General features: G+C 37.3%; 1 protein-coding gene across 2 annotated transcripts in view; it reads left to right on the top strand.

Annotated features, from left to right (window-relative positions):
- The window catches only part of DCDC1 (doublecortin domain containing 1), a 476813-nt gene that overhangs the window by 208260 nt on the left and 245843 nt on the right, over positions 1-22710 (top strand). For both annotated transcript variants that reach the window (XM_060400033.1, XM_042233308.2), the window contains exons 9-10: positions 5454-5546; positions 15781-15951. In XM_060400033.1, the coding sequence (XP_060256016.1) occupies positions 5454-5546; positions 15781-15951 (264 nt within the window). The remainder of the gene's footprint in view (positions 1-5453; positions 5547-15780; positions 15952-22710) is intronic.

Genomic DNA, 22710 nt, shown 5'->3' with positions numbered 1-22710 from the left:
TTCCCTAACTGAATAGGACCTTATTAAAATGCACTTTCCAAAAAAATACCTGCAGCTGGTCTTTATAACCATGTTTTGTATATATAAATAAGTAATTTGTCCCAGTCTTTTGTATATTAACAGACCATTGGAAAACTTGTCAATATATATGAAGGCTGATTGTCCTGTTTTTTATGCTAAACTGTGTTGCCTATTGATCTGCATGTAAAATATGGATCAAATAATTTATTAATATATCAGTATTTACTGATCAAACATAGATTTTTTAAGATTAGGTTTTCTTCTTGGGTTATGTTTTTTTATTAAGAGCATTGTACTCAACATGTATTATACGCTTTACATTTAAATCGTTAGCTATTCTTCTGGAGAACATAGTGAGAACTACATCAGAACTACAGTCCAAGCACTGATTGATAGGTTGGCTGGATAAATAGGCTCTTCTCTCTTTGGGTAACACCTATCTGGAATGTCAATATGAATTACATAGAACATACCAGGTTGTTTGATTACCGTACCATTTATAAAGACATTGATAATTGGGCTATGGAGTTTACTTTAGAGTTATTTTTTCCTATAAAATAGATTTTATTTTATCTATCATGTTAAATTTTTACACAGTCTTATGATTTTCATAAATACACTTTAAAATATTTTGCTTGTGTGTGTGTGCTGAGTCATGTCTGACTCTACGTGACCCAAGGATTTTAGCCCCCAGGCTCCTCTGTCCATGGAGTTTTCCAGAAAAGAATACTGGAGTGGGTTGCCATTTCCTCCTCCAGGGGAACTTCCTGATCCAGGGATGGAACCCAGCTCCCTTGCATTTCCTGTACTGGCAGACAGATTCATTACCACTGAGCCACCTGGGTTGGGGAAGTTAAAAGAAAATAGCACATGGTTTACACTAAAGTTATCCACAGCAAAAAAAAGAAAATAGGAAAGAATAGCTGTATAATGTTAATGATATACATAAAGTGAGATAGCTGCTGTTCTATCTGTATTTCTCCAGCAGGAGGTCTTGAGCTCGTTTTCCTTTCTAGGATGTCCATAGCAGAGCGTTTCTGAGCCAACACATGTGTGAAGAATTGCTCAAAATTAAGACTACTTTCTATTATGGTCACAATGTGCCATATGTTTTCTATAAAACTATTCATTACTCATCTATGAGCTTTTAAGGCTTTAGAGAAAGTAGAATATCTGCTACCTTAGGATTAATACAGTCCATGGAACTCTCTAGGCCAGAATACTGAAATGGGTAGCCTTTCTCTTCTCCAGGGGATCTTCCCAACCCAAGTATCAAACCCAGGTCTCCGTCATTGCAGGCAGATTCTTTACCAACTGAACTATGAGGGGAGCCCTAGTATTAATAGTTTTATGTAAACTATAGTTTAAAAGGCAACCACCACTAGAAGTCATTTCATTGGGATCTGTTGTTTCAGGTGTATTTTTGGATTTCTTTTCTTAATTCATAGACAGATTGTTTGAGGGGAATTTCCTCCTTTTTAATGTTGTTTCTCTAACCGGATCATTGTCTTGAATCATTTTGTTCACTTCTCTTTGACAGAGCCATCATATTCCTTGTTTCTTCCATATCTGCTACTGTCTTTGACTAGTCCCTTGACTGTTCTTTTCTGGTTACCATTAATATTGAATGAGCCAACTTTAACCTAGTTTTGGAAAGCCAGTGTTTGTTACTTATACCCTTTTAAGATCTTAGTGGCAAACTCTGATAAAAATGGTGAATTAAGCCTTCATATTTAACTTGTTAAGTGTTGATGTATATACCAAATATTTGTGGGTATTTTCTCTCTTTAAAAAAAGGCCATGATATAATTAGAAAATGGTGACTTGATTTTCCACTCCTCTGTTTGGTAGAGATTTGATTTTTCATGCTGCTGCTGCTTCTGCTAAGTCGCTGTAGTCATGTCCAACTCTGTGCGACCCCATAGACGGCAGCCCACCAGGCTCCCCCGTCTCTGGGATTCTCCAGGCAAGAACACTGGAGTGGGTTGCCATTTCCTGTTCCAATGCGTGAAAGTGAAAAGTGAAAGTGAAGTCGCTCAGTTGTGTCTGACTCCTAGCAACCCCATGGACTGCAGCCCACCAGGCTCCTCTGTCCATGGGATTCTCCAGGCAAGAGTACTGGAGTGGGGTGCCATTGCCTTCTCCTGATATATTAAAAAGTGATTGCCACAATGTCTAGTTAACCTTCCTCATAGTTACAGATTATTTTTCCTGTGATGAGAACTTTTGAGATGTATTCTCTTAACTTTCATATGTAACATGCTGTTATTAATTATAGTCACTATGCTGTATATCACATCCTCACGACTCATTTTATAACTCAAAGTTTGTACCTTTTGACTTCCTTCATCCATTTTGCCCACCCTTCAACCCCCTTCCCACCTCTGCCAACCACCAATGTTCTCTGTATCTATGAGCTTTTTTTTTAAGATTCCATATGTATATGAGATCATTCATTTGCTATTTATCTTTCTCTTATAGGGTAATGCCCTTAAGGTTCATCCTTCCTGTTTGTTTTTTATTTTTAATTTGAAGTTTCTACCTCTTTATACACGAAAATTAGCCTCAGAAATTTGAAGTCCATTGACAGAAAATCAATTCATGTATGTTATATGAGAACAGCAAGTCAAAAGCATCTAGTTTTGTCTTAGTGAAGAAACAGAATGTCCTCCTCCAAAGTTACAGAAGAATCTTACTATTGTTATTGTGTCTGGAATTTGAGGAAGAGATGCTTTTAGAAAATACATTCTCTTAATTTGTCTTTTTACTTTCAGTAATTTTCTCTAGATGATTATGTTAAGATGTATCTCTTTTAGAATGTCTGATGTCTTTTCAGAAAAAGCCCCATGTATGTGTCCTTGTGTTTTGTTGACAGTTTATTTCTCACTATCGTACTGGGTTCTCTGTTTGGTACTGTCTTTGTGATGCTTTTCAGTAATATTAATAGCATTTTCCCCTCAACTTATGTAGATTAGGATAGTGCTATGAATTGAATATAAGAATGAGCTGATTTTTTCCAACTGTAGTCGTTTTAGAGGTAAAGAATTCCTACTTTTTAAAAAGTTACTTGAAAGCAGGTCTAAATGTCACAGCCCTAGGAGACCTCGTTAGAATTGGACTTACTGCTGTGGCACCAAGGAGTTTCCTAGCTCTGTTTTTGTTTTGTTTTGCTCCCTTCAAAAAAATTTGTTCTGATGTTTCTACATTTGGAAATTAATTTTTTAAAGAAAAGGTGATCTTGGTGACAGTTTACACATAGGCTTCCATATGTAGAAGTTGAGTTTGATATTTGACTTTTTATAATATTACATTTTCTGTATTACTTTATTATTTTTTTTCTGTTTTTTTTCCCCCTTTTTTTCTGTATTACTTTAGCACAGGAGAATATATATTCCTTTGGGAGACTGGTTCTAAGAACAGTCTTACATGATGGTATTTTCCCATTTTTATTGAGATATGATTAGCATATGACCCCTGTGTAAGTTTACAGTGAATAACATGACTTGAACATCATAGATTGTGAAATGATTACCACAGTAAGTTTAAACATCCATCATTCCATATAGATTTTTCCTTGTGAACTCTTAGGACCTACTGTCAACTAACTTTCAAATATACCATGTTGTGTCATAACTGTAGTTATCATGTATACCACATGATGTTTTTTTAACTTGTTTTTAGTGGTTCTCAATCTAGGAAAGGGAATGGCAAACATCACCTGGTGTCCAAATTCAGTCTGCCACTTGTTTGGTTTTTTAAGTTTTATTGGGACATAGCCACACTCATTTATTTATTTATTATGTATTTCATGCTACGGGCTTCCCTGGTGGCTCAGAGGTTAAAGCGTCTGCCTCCAATGAGGGAGACCCGGGTTCGATCCCTGGGTCAGGAAGATCCCCTGGAGAAGGAAATGGCAATCCACTCCAGTATTCTTGCCTGGAGAATCCCATGGACGGAGAAGTCCATGGGGTCGCAAAGAGTCGGACACGACTGAGCGACTTCACCTTCACCTTCATGCTACATTCCCTGGTGCTCAGACAGTAAATAATCTGCCTGCAATGTGAGAGACTCAAGTTTGATCCCTGGATCGGGAAGACCCCCTGGAGAAGGAAATGGCAACCCACTACAGTATTCTTGCCTAAAGAATTCCATGGACAGAGGAGCCTGGTGGGCTACAGTTCATGGGGTCACGAAGAGTCAGCATGACTGAGCAACTTTCACTCACTCACTCACCCATTTCATGCTACATGGGTAGAGTTGAGTAACTGCAAAAGAGACTTGTCTGTTTCCCTCTCCCCAGAACCTAAATATTTCTTATGGAAATGTTTGTCAACTCCTTATCTAGGGTGATCCTCAGGATCACCTAAGGATTCCTTAGGTTTTCCCCTTCTACCAAAACAGAATCTCTGATATACTGAGCTATGTCTCATATCAGTGGAAGAAAAGTTTACAGATTTGATACTATTCTTATAGCATTGACCCCTGCCCCCATTTTATCCCAAGTAGAGGAGTGGGTCTTCAGGCAGGGTATAGATTTAAGATTCATGTTAACTCAAACATGATTTGCTAGGCATACTATTGAGAAAGCGTATTTAAAACAACAACATCATTAACAAAACAAAATGAAAAGCATGATCATTATTCATTCTTAATATTCAATAAGAAGATACGCTATGGCATGTCTGTTGCTTAAGAATTGTTAAGTATTTCAGTTTAGGAGTTTCTGTATTACACTGTTGCTCTCTTGAGTGAATATTATTGTGTGAGTTTAGCTTTTTCCTTTTTTCTTGGAAATAGCATTTTGTTTTGATGGGGATAGTTTATAAAGAATGAGTCACATTCACTTTTTTGTAACATAAGTCTGTAGCAATACTGTAGAAAATCTTTATGTGGCTCTGTTCATGGAGCAGGTTGGAAGTAACTGTTAGGTATTTTAAGATACAGCATACGCTTTGCTCTGAAATATTGTAAATCATTTTGAACTGTTCTAGAGTGAATTGACATTTGTTTTTGGTTTATATCCTTGAATTCTTATCCTGACATAACAGCAACCAATTTATTCCCTACTGGCAATGAAACACTGTACAGAAAATATCAGCCTAATTTTAAAAATGTTGCTATATTAATTCTGAGAAATGCTTTTAAAAAGTATTCACCAGTGTCAAATATTTGCTATTTGGAACCCCCTCCCAAATTATATTTTAGTGAGCTTAAAAACAATAAAAGTGGAAATGCAAAATTCAGTGCTAAATGCTTTAAATATAAAAACATTTTGACTTAATCTAAGTCAAATTAATTTTCACATACATATAGACCAAATTAATTTGAAATCACCTTCCATGGTAGTGCTAAATTAGTTGTTTGAATAAATGTTGCTAGTAGTTGTCAATATATGCCATTTTTCATGTCATTTGCTTATTTTTTTTTCCTAGTTGAAACTGGCTGTGAATGAACAGAAAGGGAAAGTTACTGAAAAAGTCATTCTTTCAATGACAATGAAAGAACACCGTCAGGCACAAGCAGAAGTAAGGAACTTAATTTTTCTGTACTGTAAAACTGCAATAAGTACTAATTATAAAATTAAGACAATTTTTACTTGGGTTTGGTAGTGAACCAACAATAGTTATCTGATAAGAACAATGAAAAAAACTGGTCAAAACTGGAAATTGTTTTATTGATATAGTCACCTTGAAAAACAATTATATTCTTGAAGGAATTAATCATATTATAATTTTCTTATACTACTTATAAATGTTTTCTCATAAATTTCCTAAATGAGGAAATTATTACATGCAACCAGAATCTGGGAATTACAGAATATGTTAGTATAGGAAAAATATTACAATTTTATTGAACTTCAAATAAATGATAAAGTCTTTATTTTTATTTTCTGACTTTCTAGGAATAGAGTTATATTTCTGTATTTGAGGTATGTTAGCAATGTTATCTCTTATCTCAAAAAAACTGTAGTTTATAAATGTCAAGGCTAAGTGAGCTAATCATAAGATTCTGTAGGCAATATTGTAATGAAGAACTATTAAAGCAAGGCTTCTTCTCTCCAAAGCTCATGCTGTGAAGTTGACAGCATATTCCATAAATGAAACAATAATACAAAATTGGTGTTAGACAAAAGGGGAAAATGATTTTCATGTAGTTTTCTGGAATGCAAAAGCATTTAATCTTTGTGAGGAAAGATCATGAATTTGCTAATTTCCATGTACTGCTGTCAGTAAATAAAATCTATAAGCAACTTAAAGAATAAGAGAGCATGAATATTTAAAAATAAACTTTCATGTAATTTTCTTTTGACATTTTGGCAAAGAAATCTATCCAAGCTTTAGGGTTTTAATATTTTCTTATCACTGTAATTGCATTTCCTTTGCTAGCTGTGTATTTTACAATAGATGAACAGGTGTAACGCATCAAATTTTCCTGAGTGAATTCAACTTTTTAAGTTAGAGACTATATTAATATTTGAGACTTATATATGTGCAGTATTCAAGATTATATTGTAAACATTGATTAGAAATCTCAGTATAAAATATTTCAAAAAACAAAAATAATTTTATAGATTTGTTATAGTTCTGATTCATTTCACTTAATATTATAAGTGATTACACTTAATTTAACAAGTTAAAAACTAGGTTGTTAGTTATAAAGAGATATTGTCCTCTGTGTGATTATCACAGAAGAGTTTTATTAAATTTTCACAGTAAATTTAAAATGAATCTATCATATGTGTTGATATGGTCAACTTTAGGAAATGCAAATAAAAATCTCTAGTTGAATTAGCTTAATTAAAATTATATCTATAGTAACAAGTTATTGGAGAATAAATAGAAAACAGTCTAAAAGAATGTGAACAGATTAACTGTTTTTTACATTTTAAATATTATAGTTATTTTGCGCTTCGATATTTCAATGGAACTGAAAACTTGACGTGGTACAAGAAAATGATCATTATACTAAAAATATCATCTTTAATGCCACCTTGTTAGCAAAGCTGGAAATGCAAATTACTTTTTCTATAAAATTCAACATTATTAATGCTTATTTGACATTCATTCTTTATTATCAGCTTAATGTTTATTTGGTACTTACATCCATCACTATTCCTCCTTCAAAAGGACTTATTTAGTCATATATTTGCTTAATCAGTTACGGCTCCAAATGCCTTTTGTTTGCTTCAAAAATCAAACGTGTGTGTGTGTGTGTGTGTGTGTAATAATCTCTAAATACATTCCATACACTATGAGAATACTTTTTATGACATTAATTTGATGGTGATTGTATTTTGATGTGTAAGTCAGTGACATCAAGTTTTGTCCTAATTCATATACAGAGATATTAAATCATGATGGTGAAGAGAAAAGAAAAAATGTAGGGGATGAGGAGATTGTTTCAACGTTTCTTTTTGCCCACAGTTTAAAAATTTTACAAAAATATTATGTCTAGATGTATTTCAAAACCTAAAGTAAACATCATAAAATCTGAATTTAGAGTTCTACTACCTTGGTTTTATCTTAAAATCTTAATTTATTTTACATAATTTTTCCATATGAAAACTGGGAATAATAATAATATATGTATCATAAGACTACTTTGAGGTAGAGCAAGCCTTTTGGAAATGATCTGCTGGATATCCCAATGTAATTTTTTATTGTCAGTTTAAAAGTGTGTCATTCCAGATTCTCTGAAAAGTTGACACCAAGATGGAACTTAAAATGTGTATGGGTTTTAATTGAGGGCAGAAGGAGAAGGGGGTGACGGAGGATGGTTGGTTGGCATCACTGACTCAATGGACATGAGTTTGAGCAAACTCTGGGAGATAGTGAAGGACAGAGAAGCCTGGCATGCTGCAGTTCATGGGGTCACAAAGAGTCTGACATGACTTAGCAGCTGAACAACAACAATGCTCTCACAGGCATTTCTTCTATTAAAATCCATACTGGGGAGAGCTCTAAGTAATATTGGGAGACCTGTCAGACTGAAATGCAGGCTTGAACTCAAGTGAAGGAGAGAGGAAGGGAAGACTTGGTAGAAGTCTGTTGTGCAAGCTGAGGAGCACGTGGCAAACTGGTGACACATGCTTGAGTCAAGGTTGTCCATCAGAGGGGCGTTGTGACTCCCTGGATGAGATTTGTCTTAGTGTCTTTGGCCATTGGTGCTTACCTGGTGATGGATGTAAAAGTGTAATAGCTTGGACTCTTGGTCAGTTATGCTTCTGTAGTAAGGGGCTTGTGAAGCTCATTCTTGTTGCTTCCTCAAAAGGTGTAGTTGACATCATCCTTATTGCCTTCATCATAGCCTTCTTGCTAAGTAAGTTATAAAAATATTTTAAAATGTCTTTATTTTCAATCACCCCTTTCCCCATGAGTTGATGGGAATGTTGGACTCTTAAATAGGCCTAAAGGCAGTGCATAAATGACCTCTGGCTGGAAACAAGGTAGAACTCCTTCCAAAATAATTTCCCATTAAAAAGTTGAGAGTAGTGACAGTGATTGGAATAAGAGATGGTACATACTTCAGTTTTCCTGGTAGTTACACTGTAGCTCATCCTTAATTTTAAGGTAAGGTTAAGAGATACTTAATTTTGCTCAGAGGTTCCCATGTCTTTTCTAGTCTTTGTTCATCAAGTCTGGTTATATTCACTTCTCGGCCTAAAAAAACACTGTACTCTGTACCTGAAACAAATAAGAGATTTTAGGGAGTTTAAAACACCTATTTTTATCTCCCAGCTCCCCTTCTGGTTCTTTTTAATTATGCTGTAAATTAGAAAGTGTCTTGGTCTTAAGTTTAAGCACTGACCTGCCTTTGAGACCATCCCATATGTTGTATGCCCAGATGGTGTTTCCTAGCATGGAGGCTGCTGCCCTTTTGTGCTGATTCCAAGTGACAATTTAGCACAAAGTACTCTGGAGTCTCCTCACTGACATATATGGGCTCAAAACCACACAGCATTCAGACCAACAGCTAAACTCAACATCTAGTGAGAAGCTAGATGCTCACTCAGAGAGGGAGGAGTGAGGAACTTTCCTCACTCAAAAGCCAGGAGCTCCTCAAAGAGTCATTCGTCATAGTTAAAATACAGTATTCACAATGTATGGTTTAGAATGTACACCTTTCATAGGTATACACTTAAGAATGATTATAAATCAAATAATATTTTGTGCTTACTCTAAATCATCTTGAGACTTTAATTAAATTCAAGAGTTGCATGAATGTATCACAGAAACACAACCAAATTGCCCCACGTGTATGTTTATTGACAGGTGTGCATTTGCATTCTCTCAGAAGTTTAGTTTGTTTCCTCATCAGAATACTCAATTTTTTTTTTTTTTTGCTACCTTCTGCTCTTTTGTCACTCTCCCAAATTCTGTACAAGTGTCACTTCCGTGCTGCATTTCCACAGAGAATGAGGAGTAGAATGTGTAGGCTTTCTGCTGCACAATGAGATGGTGCATTTTTTTCAGCATATGCATACGTAAGCCTTCTTTTGTGAATGGGACTGATAGGGTCAGATAATGTTTAAAGGGAAAGGCTTTATGTCTCTCAGGCCTCTATGTTTCCACATGGATGCTCCCACACACACATAGATTGAATTATGAACAGACCCATTAATGCTGGGATCACAAAAGGTCAAGTTTTGTCTTTTTTTTTCACCCCCATTCACACTGCCTTTGTAGAGAGGGAGAAAAAAAGGGATTTGCACGAAAAAAAGATTCATGATGAAGAATTTTAAACATATTCCCCCTTTTAGCAACATCTGTGATTTGAAGAAAAAAATCGTGTTATGTAAAATGATTCAGAAATATTGTTTTACCTACTCAATTTTGGTATATGAATTATTTCATGCATAGTGTTATCTTTAAGGGTAACATGACATGTTATCATAATAACTGAGAAAAATGTAGCACTTTCAGAATAAAAGGCCTTATGAATATGTAAAGTAACAAAGTTTGAATAAAATTGGATGGAAACTTCATCAAAACATCAGTGGCAGAATTCTTGATATGTGTTCTCCTATGTTTAAGATGTAAGTTAAGCTTTGCTATGGCATCTTATTTTACAATTTCAAGTTATTAAAAAATAGGTCATAATTAGTATAATTATGCTTCACATACATTAACAGATAATCATACAGCCAAGGAAAATAGCAAAAATGATAGAGAAATTTTTTGAAGCAACAAAGAATTTATAGGAAATGAAACTTTAAGGCTCTAACCAATAGCCCTTTAGAATGCAAATGACATCATCAATTGTATGGTTGGTTGATTTCTGATGTCACATGAAATCCCCTATCAATGAAAGGCTATGAATTGTGACAGTAAAGCCAGTCATGTATAAAAATGTTCTCAAATCAAAGCCTGAAAGTCCTTTTTTTTTTTCTTTTTATGGCGTGCTATAGCATTGCTGCTGTTAAGTCGCTTCAGTCGTGTCCGACTCTGTGCGACCCCATAGGCGGCAGCCCACCAGGCTCTCCCGTCCCTGGGATTCTCCAGGCAAGAATACTGGAGTGGGTTGCCATTTCCTTCTCCAATGCATGAAACTGAAAAGTGAAAGTGAAGTCACTCAGTCATGTCCAACTCTTAGTGACCCCATGGACTGCAGCCCACCAGGCTCCTCCATCCATGGGATTCTCCAGGCAAGAATACTGGAGTGGGGTGCCATTGCCTTCTCCTGCTATAGCATTAGGTACAGTATATGAAATTAAAGAGAGAAGTATTATTGACTAGCAAAATATATTGCATGTTGCTTAGTATATTTTGAAGACTACATAAAGTTGTTTCTTTTTGAATTATATGGTACCAGGTACAGGTTCAGAGAGGATCGGTGCTTTCCAGAAGTAGTGTGCATGCTTAGTCTTGTCCACTCTTTGTGACCCCATGGACTATAACCCCTCAGGCTCCTCTGTCCATGGAATTTTCCAGGCAAGAATACTGGAGTAGGTTGCTATTTCCTTCTCCAGGGGATCTTTTTGACCCAAGAATCAAACCTGCAACTCCTGTGTCTCCTGTATTGGTAGGCAGATTCTTTACCACTGCCTTTACTCTACTGGGAAGCCCAAGTAGCATTTGAATATTAGATTTAATTTTGTCAGATAACTGTAAGAGCAAGTCACCTGGTCTGCTTTGGTCTCTAGCTTTGGTATGATAGATACTATTATCCATCATCTTTGAGGATAATACTGCTAGAAGGTAGTATGGTAAAGATAAAGATGAAAACATTGACTAAAATTGCATTAGTTATCACTGCCATATCTTAAGTTTTGCAACTTTTTCATAGACTTAACTGTATTTGGGAAGCAAGTTCCAGAAAGTAAGAAAAAGTCTTAAATCTTGAAGAGCAAGATGAAGAAGGCAGTAGGGTTGGTGAAGTGTAGGAGGGGAGGAGAAGCTACTTGGAAGGTTCATTATAATATTTGAAGGTAGATTAATGAGGTGGAGATGGCAGGATGGTTTAGAGAGGGAGAGATTAGGACAGGGACCACTCAGTATTTATTTTGATGATGCCAGTAATGGGAGGGGATGAGGAGATGAAGACTTGGGCCAGAGTATTACTTATAAGAAAAGCAAGGAAGGACAGGAAATATATGTGTTTACAAGAAGGGTTGATAAACTACAGCCGAGGGGCCAAATCCAGCCCATTGCTTGTTTTTCTAAATAAAGTTTTATTGGAACATAGCCTTGTGAATTTGTTTATATATTGTCTGTGGCTGCTTACAAAGTACAGCTGCAGGGTCAAATGGTTGTTTGTTTGTTTGTTTAATATTTATTTATTTATTCGGTGCTTTGTGTCTTAGCTGTGGCACGACGGATTCTCTATCTTTGTTGCAACATGTGGAATATTTAGATGTGTCATGTAGGATCTAGTTACCTGATCAGGAATTGAACCTGGGGCCCCTGCATTTGAAGTACAGAGCCTTTGCCAATGGACCACCAGGGAAGTCCCCAGGGTTGAGAAGTTTTGATAGAGACATTTTAACACAAAACTGAAAATATTTATTATCTGGCTCTTACAAAGAAGTTTGCCAACATTTTATTTAGAAGAAAGCATTGCTTAAAGAAAGCAAGTGGTTAGTCACATAGGGGAAAATAAGAAAAACACCCCCCCAAAAAAGGAATAATTTAGTTTTCTTATATGCATATAATGCTTCTAAAATTCTTCTAAAGTTCTAAAGTCTGTTTAGTTCAGTCGCTCAGTCATGTCCAACTCTTTGCAACACCATGGATTGCAGCACGCCAGGCTTCCCTGTCCATCACCAGCTCCCGTAGCTTGCTCAAACTCACGTTCATCTAGTTGGTGATGCCATCCAACCATCTTATCCTCTGTTGCCCCTTCTCCTCCTGCATTCAATCTTTCCCAGTATCAGGGTCTTTTCCAGCGAGTTGGCTCTTCTCATCAGGTAGCCAAAGTATTGGAGTTTCAGCTTTAGTATCAGTCCGTCCAATGAATATTCAGGGTTGATTTCCTTTAGGATTGACTGGTTTGATCTCCCTGCAGTCCAAGGGACTCTCAAGAGTCTTCTCCAACATCACAGTTCAAAAGAATCAATTCTTCAGGGCTCAGTTTTCTTTATGGCCCAACTGTCACATCCATACATGACTACTGGAAAAACCGTAGCTTTGACTAGATGGACCTTTGTTGGCAAGGTAATGTCTCTACTCTTTAATATGCTGCTGAGGTTTGTCATAGCTTTTCTTCCAAGGAGTAAGCAGTCACCATCTGCAGTCATTTGGGAGCCCAAGAAAATAAAGTCTGTCACTGTTGCCATTGTTTCCCCGTCTATCTGCCAGGAAGTGATGGGGCCAGATAACATGAGCTTCATTTTTTGAATGTTGAGTTTTAAGCCAACTTTTTCACTCTCCTCTTTCACTTTCATCAAGAGGCTGTTTAGTTGCTCTTTGCTTTCTGCCATAAGAGTGATATCATCTGACTATCTGAGGTTATTGATATTTCTCCTGGCAATCTTGATTCCAGCTTTTGCTTCATCCAGTCTGGCATTTCGCATGATGTACTCTGCATATAAGTTAAATAAGCAGAGTGACAATATGTAGCCTTGACGTACTCCTTTCCTAATTTGGAATGAGTCTGTTGTCCCGTGTCCGGTTCTAATTGTTGCTTCTTGACTGGTGCACAGATTTTTCAGTAGCAGATAAGGCGGCCTGGTATTCCCATCTCTAAGAATTTTCCACAGTTTGTTGTGATCCACACAGTCAAAGGCTTTATCATAATCAATGAAGCAGAAGTAGATGTTTTTCTGGAATTCTTTTGCTTTGTCTATGATCCAATGGATGTTGGCAATTTGATCTCTGGTTCCCTTGCCTTTTCTAAATCCAGTTTGAACATCTGGAAGTTCTCGGTTCACATACTGTTGAAGTCTAGCTTGGAGAATTTTGAGCATTGCTTTGCTAGCGTATGAGATGAGTGCAGTAGTGTGCTAGTTTGAACATTCTTTGGCATTGCCTTTCTTTGGGATTGGAATGAAAACTGACCTTTTCCAGTCCTGTGGCCACTGCTGAATATTCCAAATTTGCTAGCATATTGAGTCCAGCACTTTAACATCATTCTTGGGAAAAGTTAAATATAGTTGAGTATTATATACGTTTATATACATAATATCATTATTGTATGTAGAGGTTTCAAAGTAACTAGGCAAAATAGAAAAGTAAGTATTCAAATCATATGGATAACAGTACAAACTTGCTTTCATTTACTTTCCTGAAATTCTTGTGGGAGGGATAGAAATCATTGACTTAACATTAGAGTTGATTGGACAAATGCCATATTTTTAGCTGAGACAGAAAGAGAATGAACTGTCAGTACATGAGAGACTCTTGAAGAACGATTTCTTATTTTACCTGTGGATGTTGAAGTAAGGTTGAGAATCTATGTGATACTTTCAAGAGCAAGAAAGACGGGTAAAACTTAATATGCAGAAAACTACTCTATTTAAAAATGTAAACACTGTAACAATATAACATGTACATGAGACTATATAGGTTAGCCACTGTGTTGTCCATTCTTTCAGTTCAGTTCAGTTCAGTCAGTCGCTCAGTCGTATCCGACTCTTTGTGATCCCATGAATTGCAGCACGCCAGGCCTCCCTGTCCATCACCAACTCCCAGAGTTCACTCAAACTCACGTCCATTGAGTCGGTGATGCCATCCAGCCATCTCATACTCTGTCATACTCTTCTCCTGCCCCCAATCCCTCCCAGCATCAGGGTCTTTTCTAATGAGTCAGCTCTTCACATCAGGTGGCCAAAGTATTGGAGTTTCAGCTTTAGCATCAGTCCTTCCAAAGAACACCCAGGATTGATCTCCTTCAGAATGGACTGGTTGGATCTCCTTGCAGTCCAAGGGACACTCAAGAGTCTTCTCCAACACCACAGTTTAAAAGCATCAATTCTTCGGTGCTCCTCCTTCTTCACAGTCCAACTCTCATCCATACATGACCACTGGAGAAACCATGGCGTTGACTAAACAGACATTTGTTGTCAAAGTAATGTCTCTGCTTTTGCATATGCTGTCTAGGTTGGTCATAACTTTTCTTCCAAGGAGTAAGCATCTTTGAATTTCATGGCTGCAATCACCATCTGCAGTGATTTTGGAGTCCCCCAAAATAAAGTCTGACATCTAATTCTTAGTATGGTAAGGTCAATATTAGTCCTCACTTATGGATGAAGGTCTTATTACCTGTTCAAAATCTCTCAGTCAGCAAATGAAAGAGTCAGGATTTTAACTCAAGATTTCAAAAAGTCCATGCCCTGTTCAGAGTCATTCATAACTCTAAATGGGTCCAATTTGATCACTTTAGGAGTCATGGATACACTGAACTTTTCTGCTTTTCATCTCTTTTGGTCACTACCCTATATCTATCAACGTTTATGTAAGAATCCAATCTATTAGGATATAAGGTTATATAGCATAATGAAAAGTCAAAGAAGTGTAATGATTATCATTTACTAACTATATGGATTAAAATATTAACTTACTATTTTTGAGTCCTCTGCATGTCTTTCTAGTAATTCATAAGTCAAGTTTGTGTCTCTTAAATATGTTGATTAGAAATCTAGAAATTTAAATACAATGGGTAAATGTCTCTAAACCTTTGCTATTTCTGAAAAAATTCTATGCATCATTCTGAAATATATATATATTCAAAATATTGTCTAGAATATTCAGAATATTGTCTTTAAAGTATGGATATTTTGAAAAATTTATTTATGAAGTTTGGAAAATGATATTTTGAAGCATTTGGAAGGAAGAAAATAAATTGTTTCATTTAAAAGGCCCACACAATGTTAATAAAGTTAACATATGTATTAAAAGTTTAAAGGTAAATTTCAGATGGCAAAATAAAATACTCTAGAAAGGAAGGTATATAAAATAGAATTAAATATTGTCATTGATACATATATTTGATTATTTAAAGTCTTAGAGTGGTCTTATTCTGTTAAGCAGCTTAAAAGTCCTTGGCAAACTTGTAAGATGTATATGTTTCTTTCTCTATCTAGAAAGCAATTGTAAATAGGTACCTGTTCCATATTTTTTAAATTAGAAATCTTCCCATAAATAAAATTTGTTAATGAAGGAATGTATGTATCATCTGTTCACTTTACTTGAACGTAGATCTATGCTCAAATTCTTATATTGAAGTCATTACCCCCACATCAAACTAGGCACTCAAAAATCTAATAGGTGTGACATCAACAATTACTACTTGCTAACAACGCTTGTAATTTAACCCCTTCAGGTGAACAGGCTGATTGATGAATTGCAGACAGCTATCAAAAGCAACAGAGGTCATCTCTCTAAACTTGGCCCCCAATTACAGGCTGAGCAGGAGCAATTCTCCTCTTATGTCTACCAACACATTAAAAGCCTTCCAGCAAACACTCTTATCCCAGGAGGCCTGCAGCTCAAGGTGGGTGTCATTCTGTGACTGTCAATGGGTTCAGACAGAGACAAAACACTCTGCTCCATTTGGAGACCCTTGTAACAATGCCACTCAGCTTGAATTTCTTTTTGTGTTGTCTTCCTCAAACTTCAGTTTGGATTACAAGTGCTAATATTACCATTGAGGAACTATGTTTTAAAAGAAAATATCTAGAGGTCTTTGAAATATGGATTTATAAACTTTAGTTTTCAACCCAGAGAAGTAATTTTAATGAAGAAATTTAATCATTGAACATTTATGTGCTTTTCTAAGAAACATATTTTTCACAGGAGTCACTACGTATTTCAGTTTTTTAAAATAACTTATTTGGAGAAATGGACAAGCTTTAATAATTGACAGACAGTGGCAATAAGAATTAGAGGTGAAAGGCCAGGTGACTGATTGATGTTCAAACTGCATTTCCAAGGAAAAAGGTCTGTATTGGATAAGTGTGACACATGTCTGAGTTCACTTGGTAGAATCAATACTTCAGAATATACTGGGAAACAAGGTGAATTGGTTATCTGTCAGGACAAGATAGCTAAATATCCTAGACTACTCTTTGCTATTGCATCTTTGGAAGAGAAAAAATAATTCATATTCAGCTAAAGTGGTTTCTGTACTGGAAGTTTAGGTAAATACTTTTATCATAATAGTGTATCCATATTAAGTATATCAAGTTAAGATTGCTCTATAATCTCATATCTCATATTTTGAAAGACTATAATTAGTAAAATTAAATTAACCTAAGCACGTTTCCCTCTGAAGAACCATTACTGCAACTCTTTATTTCCTTCTGATTATGTTTATATTTGAGTGTTATTAACATTCAAAATAATTGTATTTTGATCAACCTTTATCTCTACAGTTCCCCTTAATATTCAGGCTTATTCTGCAAGTAACATGGTTAACATTACATTTTCTGTCTATAACTTATTTCTTTAGGAGAATTCCTTGTTTACATTTTGAATGAGAGTATTACCATGTAGAAATTGACCTTTGGGGAAATGTAATTCCAAGATAAACAGATGATCATTTATCTCTTATCAGTTCAGTTCAGTTGCTCAGTCGTGTCCGACTCTTTGCGACCCCATGAATCGCAGCACGCCAGGCCTCCCTGTCTATCACCATCTCCCAGAGTTCACTCAGACTCACGTCCATCGAGTCTGTGATGCCATCCAGCCGTCTCATCTTCGGTCATCCCCTTCTCCTCCAGCCCCCAATCCCTCCCAGCATCAGAGTCTTTTCCAATGAGTCAACTCTTCTCATGAGGTGGCCAAAGTACTGGAGTTTCAGCTTTAGCATCATTCCCTCCAAAGAAATCCCAGGGCTGATCTCCTTCAGAATAGACTGGTTGGATCTCCTTGCAGTCCAAGGGACTCTCAAGAGTCTTCTCCAACACCACTGTTCAAAAGCATCAATTCTTTGGTGCTCAGCTTTCTTCACAGTCCAACTCTCACATCCATACATGACCACTGGAAAAACCATAGCCTTGACTAGACGGACCTTTGTTGGAAAAGTAATGTCTCTAAATATGCTATCTAGGTTGGTCATAACTTTTCTTCCAAGGGGTAAGCATCTTTTCATTTCATGGCTGAAGTCACCATCTGCAGTGATTTTGGAGCCTAAGAAAATAAAATCTGACACTGTTTCTACTGTTTCCCCATCTATTTCCCATGAAGTGATGGGACCAGATGCCATGATCTTTGTTTTCTGAATGTTGAGCGTTAAGCCAACTTTTTCACTCTCCACTTTTACTTTCATCAAGAGGCTTTTTAGTTCCTCTTCACTTTCTGCCATAAGGGTGGTGTCATCTGCATATCTGAGGTTATTGATATTTCTCCCAGCAATCTTGATTCCAGCTTGTGCTTCTTCCAGCCCCGCATTTCTCATGATGTACTCTGCATAGAAGTTAAATAAGCAGGGTGACCATCTACAGCCTTGATGTACTCCTTTTCCTATTTGGAACCAGTCTGTTGTTCCATGTCCAGTTCTAACTGTTGCTTCCTGACCTGCATATAGGTTTCTCAAGAGGCAGGTCAGGTGGTCTGTATTCCCATCTCTTTCAGAATTTTCCACAGTTTATTGTGATCCACACAGTCAAAGGCTTTGGCATAGTAAATAAGGCAGAAATAGATGTTTTTCTGGAACTCTCTTGCTTTTTTGATGATCCAGCAGATGTTGGCAATTTGATCTCTGGTTCCTCTTCCTTTTCTAAAACCAGCTTGAACATCTGGAAGTTCCCAGTTCACATATTGCTGAAGCCTCGCTTGGAGAATTTTGAGCATTACTTTTCTAGTGTGTGAGATGAGTGCAATTGTGTGGTAGTCTGAACATTCTTTAACATTGCCTTTCTTTGGGATTGGAATGAAAACTGACCTTTTCCAGTCCTGTGGCCACTGCTGAGTTTTCCAAATTTGCTGGCATATTGAGTGCAGCACTTTCATAGCATCATCTTTCAGGATTTGAAATAGCTCAACTGGAATTCCATCACCTCCACTAGCTTTGTTCGTAGTGATGCTTTCTAAGGCCCACTTGACTTCACATTTCAGGATGTCTGGCTCTAGGTGAGTGATCACACCATTGTGATTATCTTGGTCGTGAAGATCTTTTTTATACAGTGCTTCTGTGTATTCTTGCCACCTGTTCTTAATATCGTATCTCTTATAGTCTGTGCTAGTCAGCTAAAGGTTTAGGAAGTGATGTTCAAGACATCAAGGTCAAGTGTTCCTGTAGTCCAGTAGTTCTTTTGCTGATTTCTGACTTGGTTACAGATCCAGGCTGCCATTTTGCGCCTAAGGTCTGAAGCCATAAAACTCATAGAAGAACTATGCTTCCTGTGTGCTGCCTTAGTCTTAGCAGTATATATTTTTGGAGATCTTCAAGCAAGAGTACCCAAAACAAAAATAAATGGGACTACACCAAACAAAAGAGCTCTTGCACATCAAAGGAAACTGTCAACAAAATGAAAAAAAAAATACTGAATGGGAGATGTTTACAAAGGATGTATCCAAGAAGGGATTAATATCCAAATACATAAAGAACTCAGTGTCAAGAAACACAAGCAATTTACTTAAAAAATGGGCAAAGAACCTGAATAGTCATTTTTCCAAGGAAGACATACAGATGGCTAATAGACACATGAAAAGATGCTCAACATCACTAATCAGGGACATGCAAATCAAAACCACAATGAGATATCACCTCATACTTGTCATAAATCGCTGTTATAAAAAAAAAACAAAAAGCAAGTGTCAACGAGGATGATGGAGAAAAGAAATCCTCGAACATTATTGGTAGAATTGTAAATTGGTGTAGCTACTATGCAAAACAGTATGGAAGTTCCTCAAAAAGTTAAAAATAGAACTGCCATACAATTCAGCACTTCCACTTCTGGGCATTTATCTGAAGGAAGAAAAAAAAATACTTATTTGAAAAGATATATGCACTGCTATGTTCATTGCAGCATTATTTACAATAGCCAAGAAATGGAAGCAACCTAAGTATCTATTGATAGATGAATGGATAAAGATGTTTTGTGTATATTATATGTGCATACACACGCACACACACACGCACACACACGCACACACAATGGAATCTTACTCAACCATAAAAAGAATGAAATCTTGTCATTTGCAGCAACATGGATAGACCCACAGAGCATTTTGCTAAATGAAATGACATGTAGACAAACACTACATGGTTTCACTTCTATGTGGAATCTTTTCATACTGTTCATGGGGTTCTCAAGGCAAGAATACTGCAGTGGTTTGCCATTCCCTTCTCCAGTAGACCACATTTTGTCAGAACTCTCCACCATGACCCGTCCGTCTTGGGTGGCCCTGCACAGCATGGCTCATAGTTTCGTGAAGAACTGACTCATTGGAAAAGACCCTGATGCTGGGAAAGATTGAAGGCAAGAGGAGAAGGAGACAACAGAGAATGAGATGGTTGGATGGCATCACCGACTCAATGAACATGAGTTTGAGAAAGCTCTGGGAGTTGGTGATGGACAGGGAAACCTGGAGGGCTACAGTCCATGGGGTTGCAAAGAGTCAGACATGACTGAGTGACTGAAGTGAGCTGAACTGATATGTGGAACCTATAAAACAAAAACAGACTTAGATATAGAGAACAAACTTGTGGTTACAAAAGGGTGGGAGTTGTGTGGGACTGGGCAGATTAGATGAAGGGCATTAAGGACAAACTTCCAGTTATTAAATAAATACACCAAGGGGAGGTAATGTATAGCATAGGGAATATAATCAATGTGTGTGCGTGTCAGTCGCTCAGTCGTGTCCTCTTTCCAACCCTGTGCACTGTAGCCTGCCAAGTTCCTCTGTCCATGGAATTCTCCAAGCAAGAATACTGGAGTGGGTTGCCGTTCCCTTCTCCAGGGGATCTTCCCAGCCCAGAGATAGAACATGGGTCTCCTGCATTGCAGGTAGATTCTTCACTGTCCAAGCCACTAGGGAAGTCCATAGTCAATAGTATTACAATACCTTTTTTATATGATGATGTATGGGTACTAAACTTAATCATGGTGATGAGTTCATAATGTATATGTATCAGATCACCATGTTGTACACCTGAAACTAAAGTTGTACGTCAACTGTGTGTGTATGTGTGTGTTTAATCAGTTGTGTCCGACTCTTTGGGACCCATGGACTATAGCCGGCCAGGCTCCTCTGTCCAAGGGAGTCTCCAGACAAGAATACTGGAGTGGGTACTAGAGACAGAAATGGCAACCCACTCCAGTATTCTTGCCTGGAGAATGACTGAGCGACTGAGCACTCAGCAACCATTCCCTGCTCCTGGGGATCTTCCCAACCCAGGGACTGAACCTGGTCTCCTGCATTGCTGGTGGATTCTTTACCATCTGAGCTACTATGCTTCAATTAAAAAAGGAAAAAAAAATAATGAAAAAACAAAATGAAGCAACACAAAACTAAAGATTCTGCAAACAATACTTCTTTGTTTCAGAGCTCAACATTTGCCTTTCCCTGTCAGAGCTATGCCAGGAAGGGTATAGGGAACTTTCATTTTATTTCTCCCCTTTTTTGAGCTTCATCTTTTCCCATCAGCTCTATGATAGATATACTGTGCTTACAGGAAAACAATTACCTGCAACACAGACCCTTTCAAACCATTTCAAATAAAAGGAGTGTTTGTTGAAAACATGTAAAGATATCTCACAGAAATGAAAACCAGGAAATACAGCTGATTCTCACAAGAAAGTAATTTCTTTTCTATACCTCTTTCTCCTAAAGCCCTGTGATCTTCCCTCTCCTCATCTTTCTGAGCTTTGAAATTTCTCTTTTCTTTCTGCAAGCTGGCTTTCTCTTTTTACTCCTTTGTTTGTATACGAGGAAAATTGTGGCCCCTTGTTGTTGTTCTGGCCCTAACTTTTTAGTTTAAATGGTCATCCTCATTTGAATAGAGTCTTTGTGTCTCCTAGTTTAAATCATGTATAGAGAGAATCTGTTTGCATCAGTCCAGCCTTATCTAGGTCCCTGACATCAACTCAACCACCTGTAACCACTGAGTGGGGAAAGGCAGGGTCGTGTGCAGTACAGGGCATAGAGGAGTTTCCAGTAATTAGTTTAGAAAGGGTAGTTGGTCATGGATGGCCTAAGTGATTGACATGTTTCTCATATATAATTAAATGGAACATTATAACTAAACTATTGTGTATTATTTGTAGTAATGTATTCTCTCCTTTCCCTCCAACCCCCATATTTTTGGGAGTAGATGTTTGGACTGCTGGAAAAGACATTGAGATCTGTAGTTTTCTAAACTAGTTCTTACATCTGAAATAGCCAGGTAGTAGAGACAAAACTGGATTAGCAAAGTATACCCTAAGTATTCAGAACTGCAAATCTCTTAGAATTGAGGAGTTTTTCGTACTCTCTAGGTGAAGTGAAAGTCACTCAGTTGTGTCTAACTCTTTGTGATCCCATGGCCTATACAGTCCATGGAATTCTCCAGGTCAGAATACTGGAGTAGGTAGCCTTTCTCTTCTCCAAGATATCTTCCCAACCCAGGGTTTGGACCCAGGTCTCCCTCATTGCAGGTGGATTCTTCATCAGCTGAGCCACAAGGGAAGACCTCTCTAGGTGAAGAGAATTTGCTATTTCCAATTGGAGAGATATTGAGCACGAGTCCTAGCAGCATACTGTCCTCTGTTAATTCCAGAATAAGTTCATATCAGTAGCCTGGCCAGACTGTTTCCATGGAGTGTGAATGAGCTGCCCTTTTTTGGAGCACTGTCTCTAGCCCAGTTACCTCTGAGTCACTTTGTGCAAAGGCCAGGACTTTTGTGGTTATAAACAACTTTATTCCATCTATAGCATGAGCTTTGCAGACTGTTAGATGATATATCAATCAATCAATCAGTCCATTTTCCATTTATAACTGTAAGCCGTGGCTCTAGTAAAACTTATTTCCCCCCTTTTCTCTTCATCTTGATAAAACAGTGAATTGGAATGAATCAGTTCAGTTCAGTCGCTCAGTCGTGTCCGACTCTTTGCGACCCCATGAACTGCAGCATGCCAGGCCTCCCTGTCTATCACCAACGCCCAGAGTCCACCCAAACCCATGTCCATTGAGTCAGTGATGCTATCCAACCATCTCATCCTCTGTCGTCCCCTTCTTTTCCTGCCTTCAATCTTTCCCAGCATCAGGGTCTTTTCAAATAAATCAGCTCTTTGCATCAGGTGGCCAAAGTATTGAAGTTTCAGCTTC

Source organism: Ovis aries, chromosome 15, assembly GCF_016772045.2.
Source record: "Ovis aries strain OAR_USU_Benz2616 breed Rambouillet chromosome 15, ARS-UI_Ramb_v3.0, whole genome shotgun sequence".
Classification (NCBI taxonomy): domain Eukaryota; kingdom Metazoa; phylum Chordata; class Mammalia; order Artiodactyla; family Bovidae; genus Ovis; species Ovis aries.
Note: the sequence above shows the minus strand (reverse complement) of the source record. Positions and strands in the feature narration are given on the sequence as shown.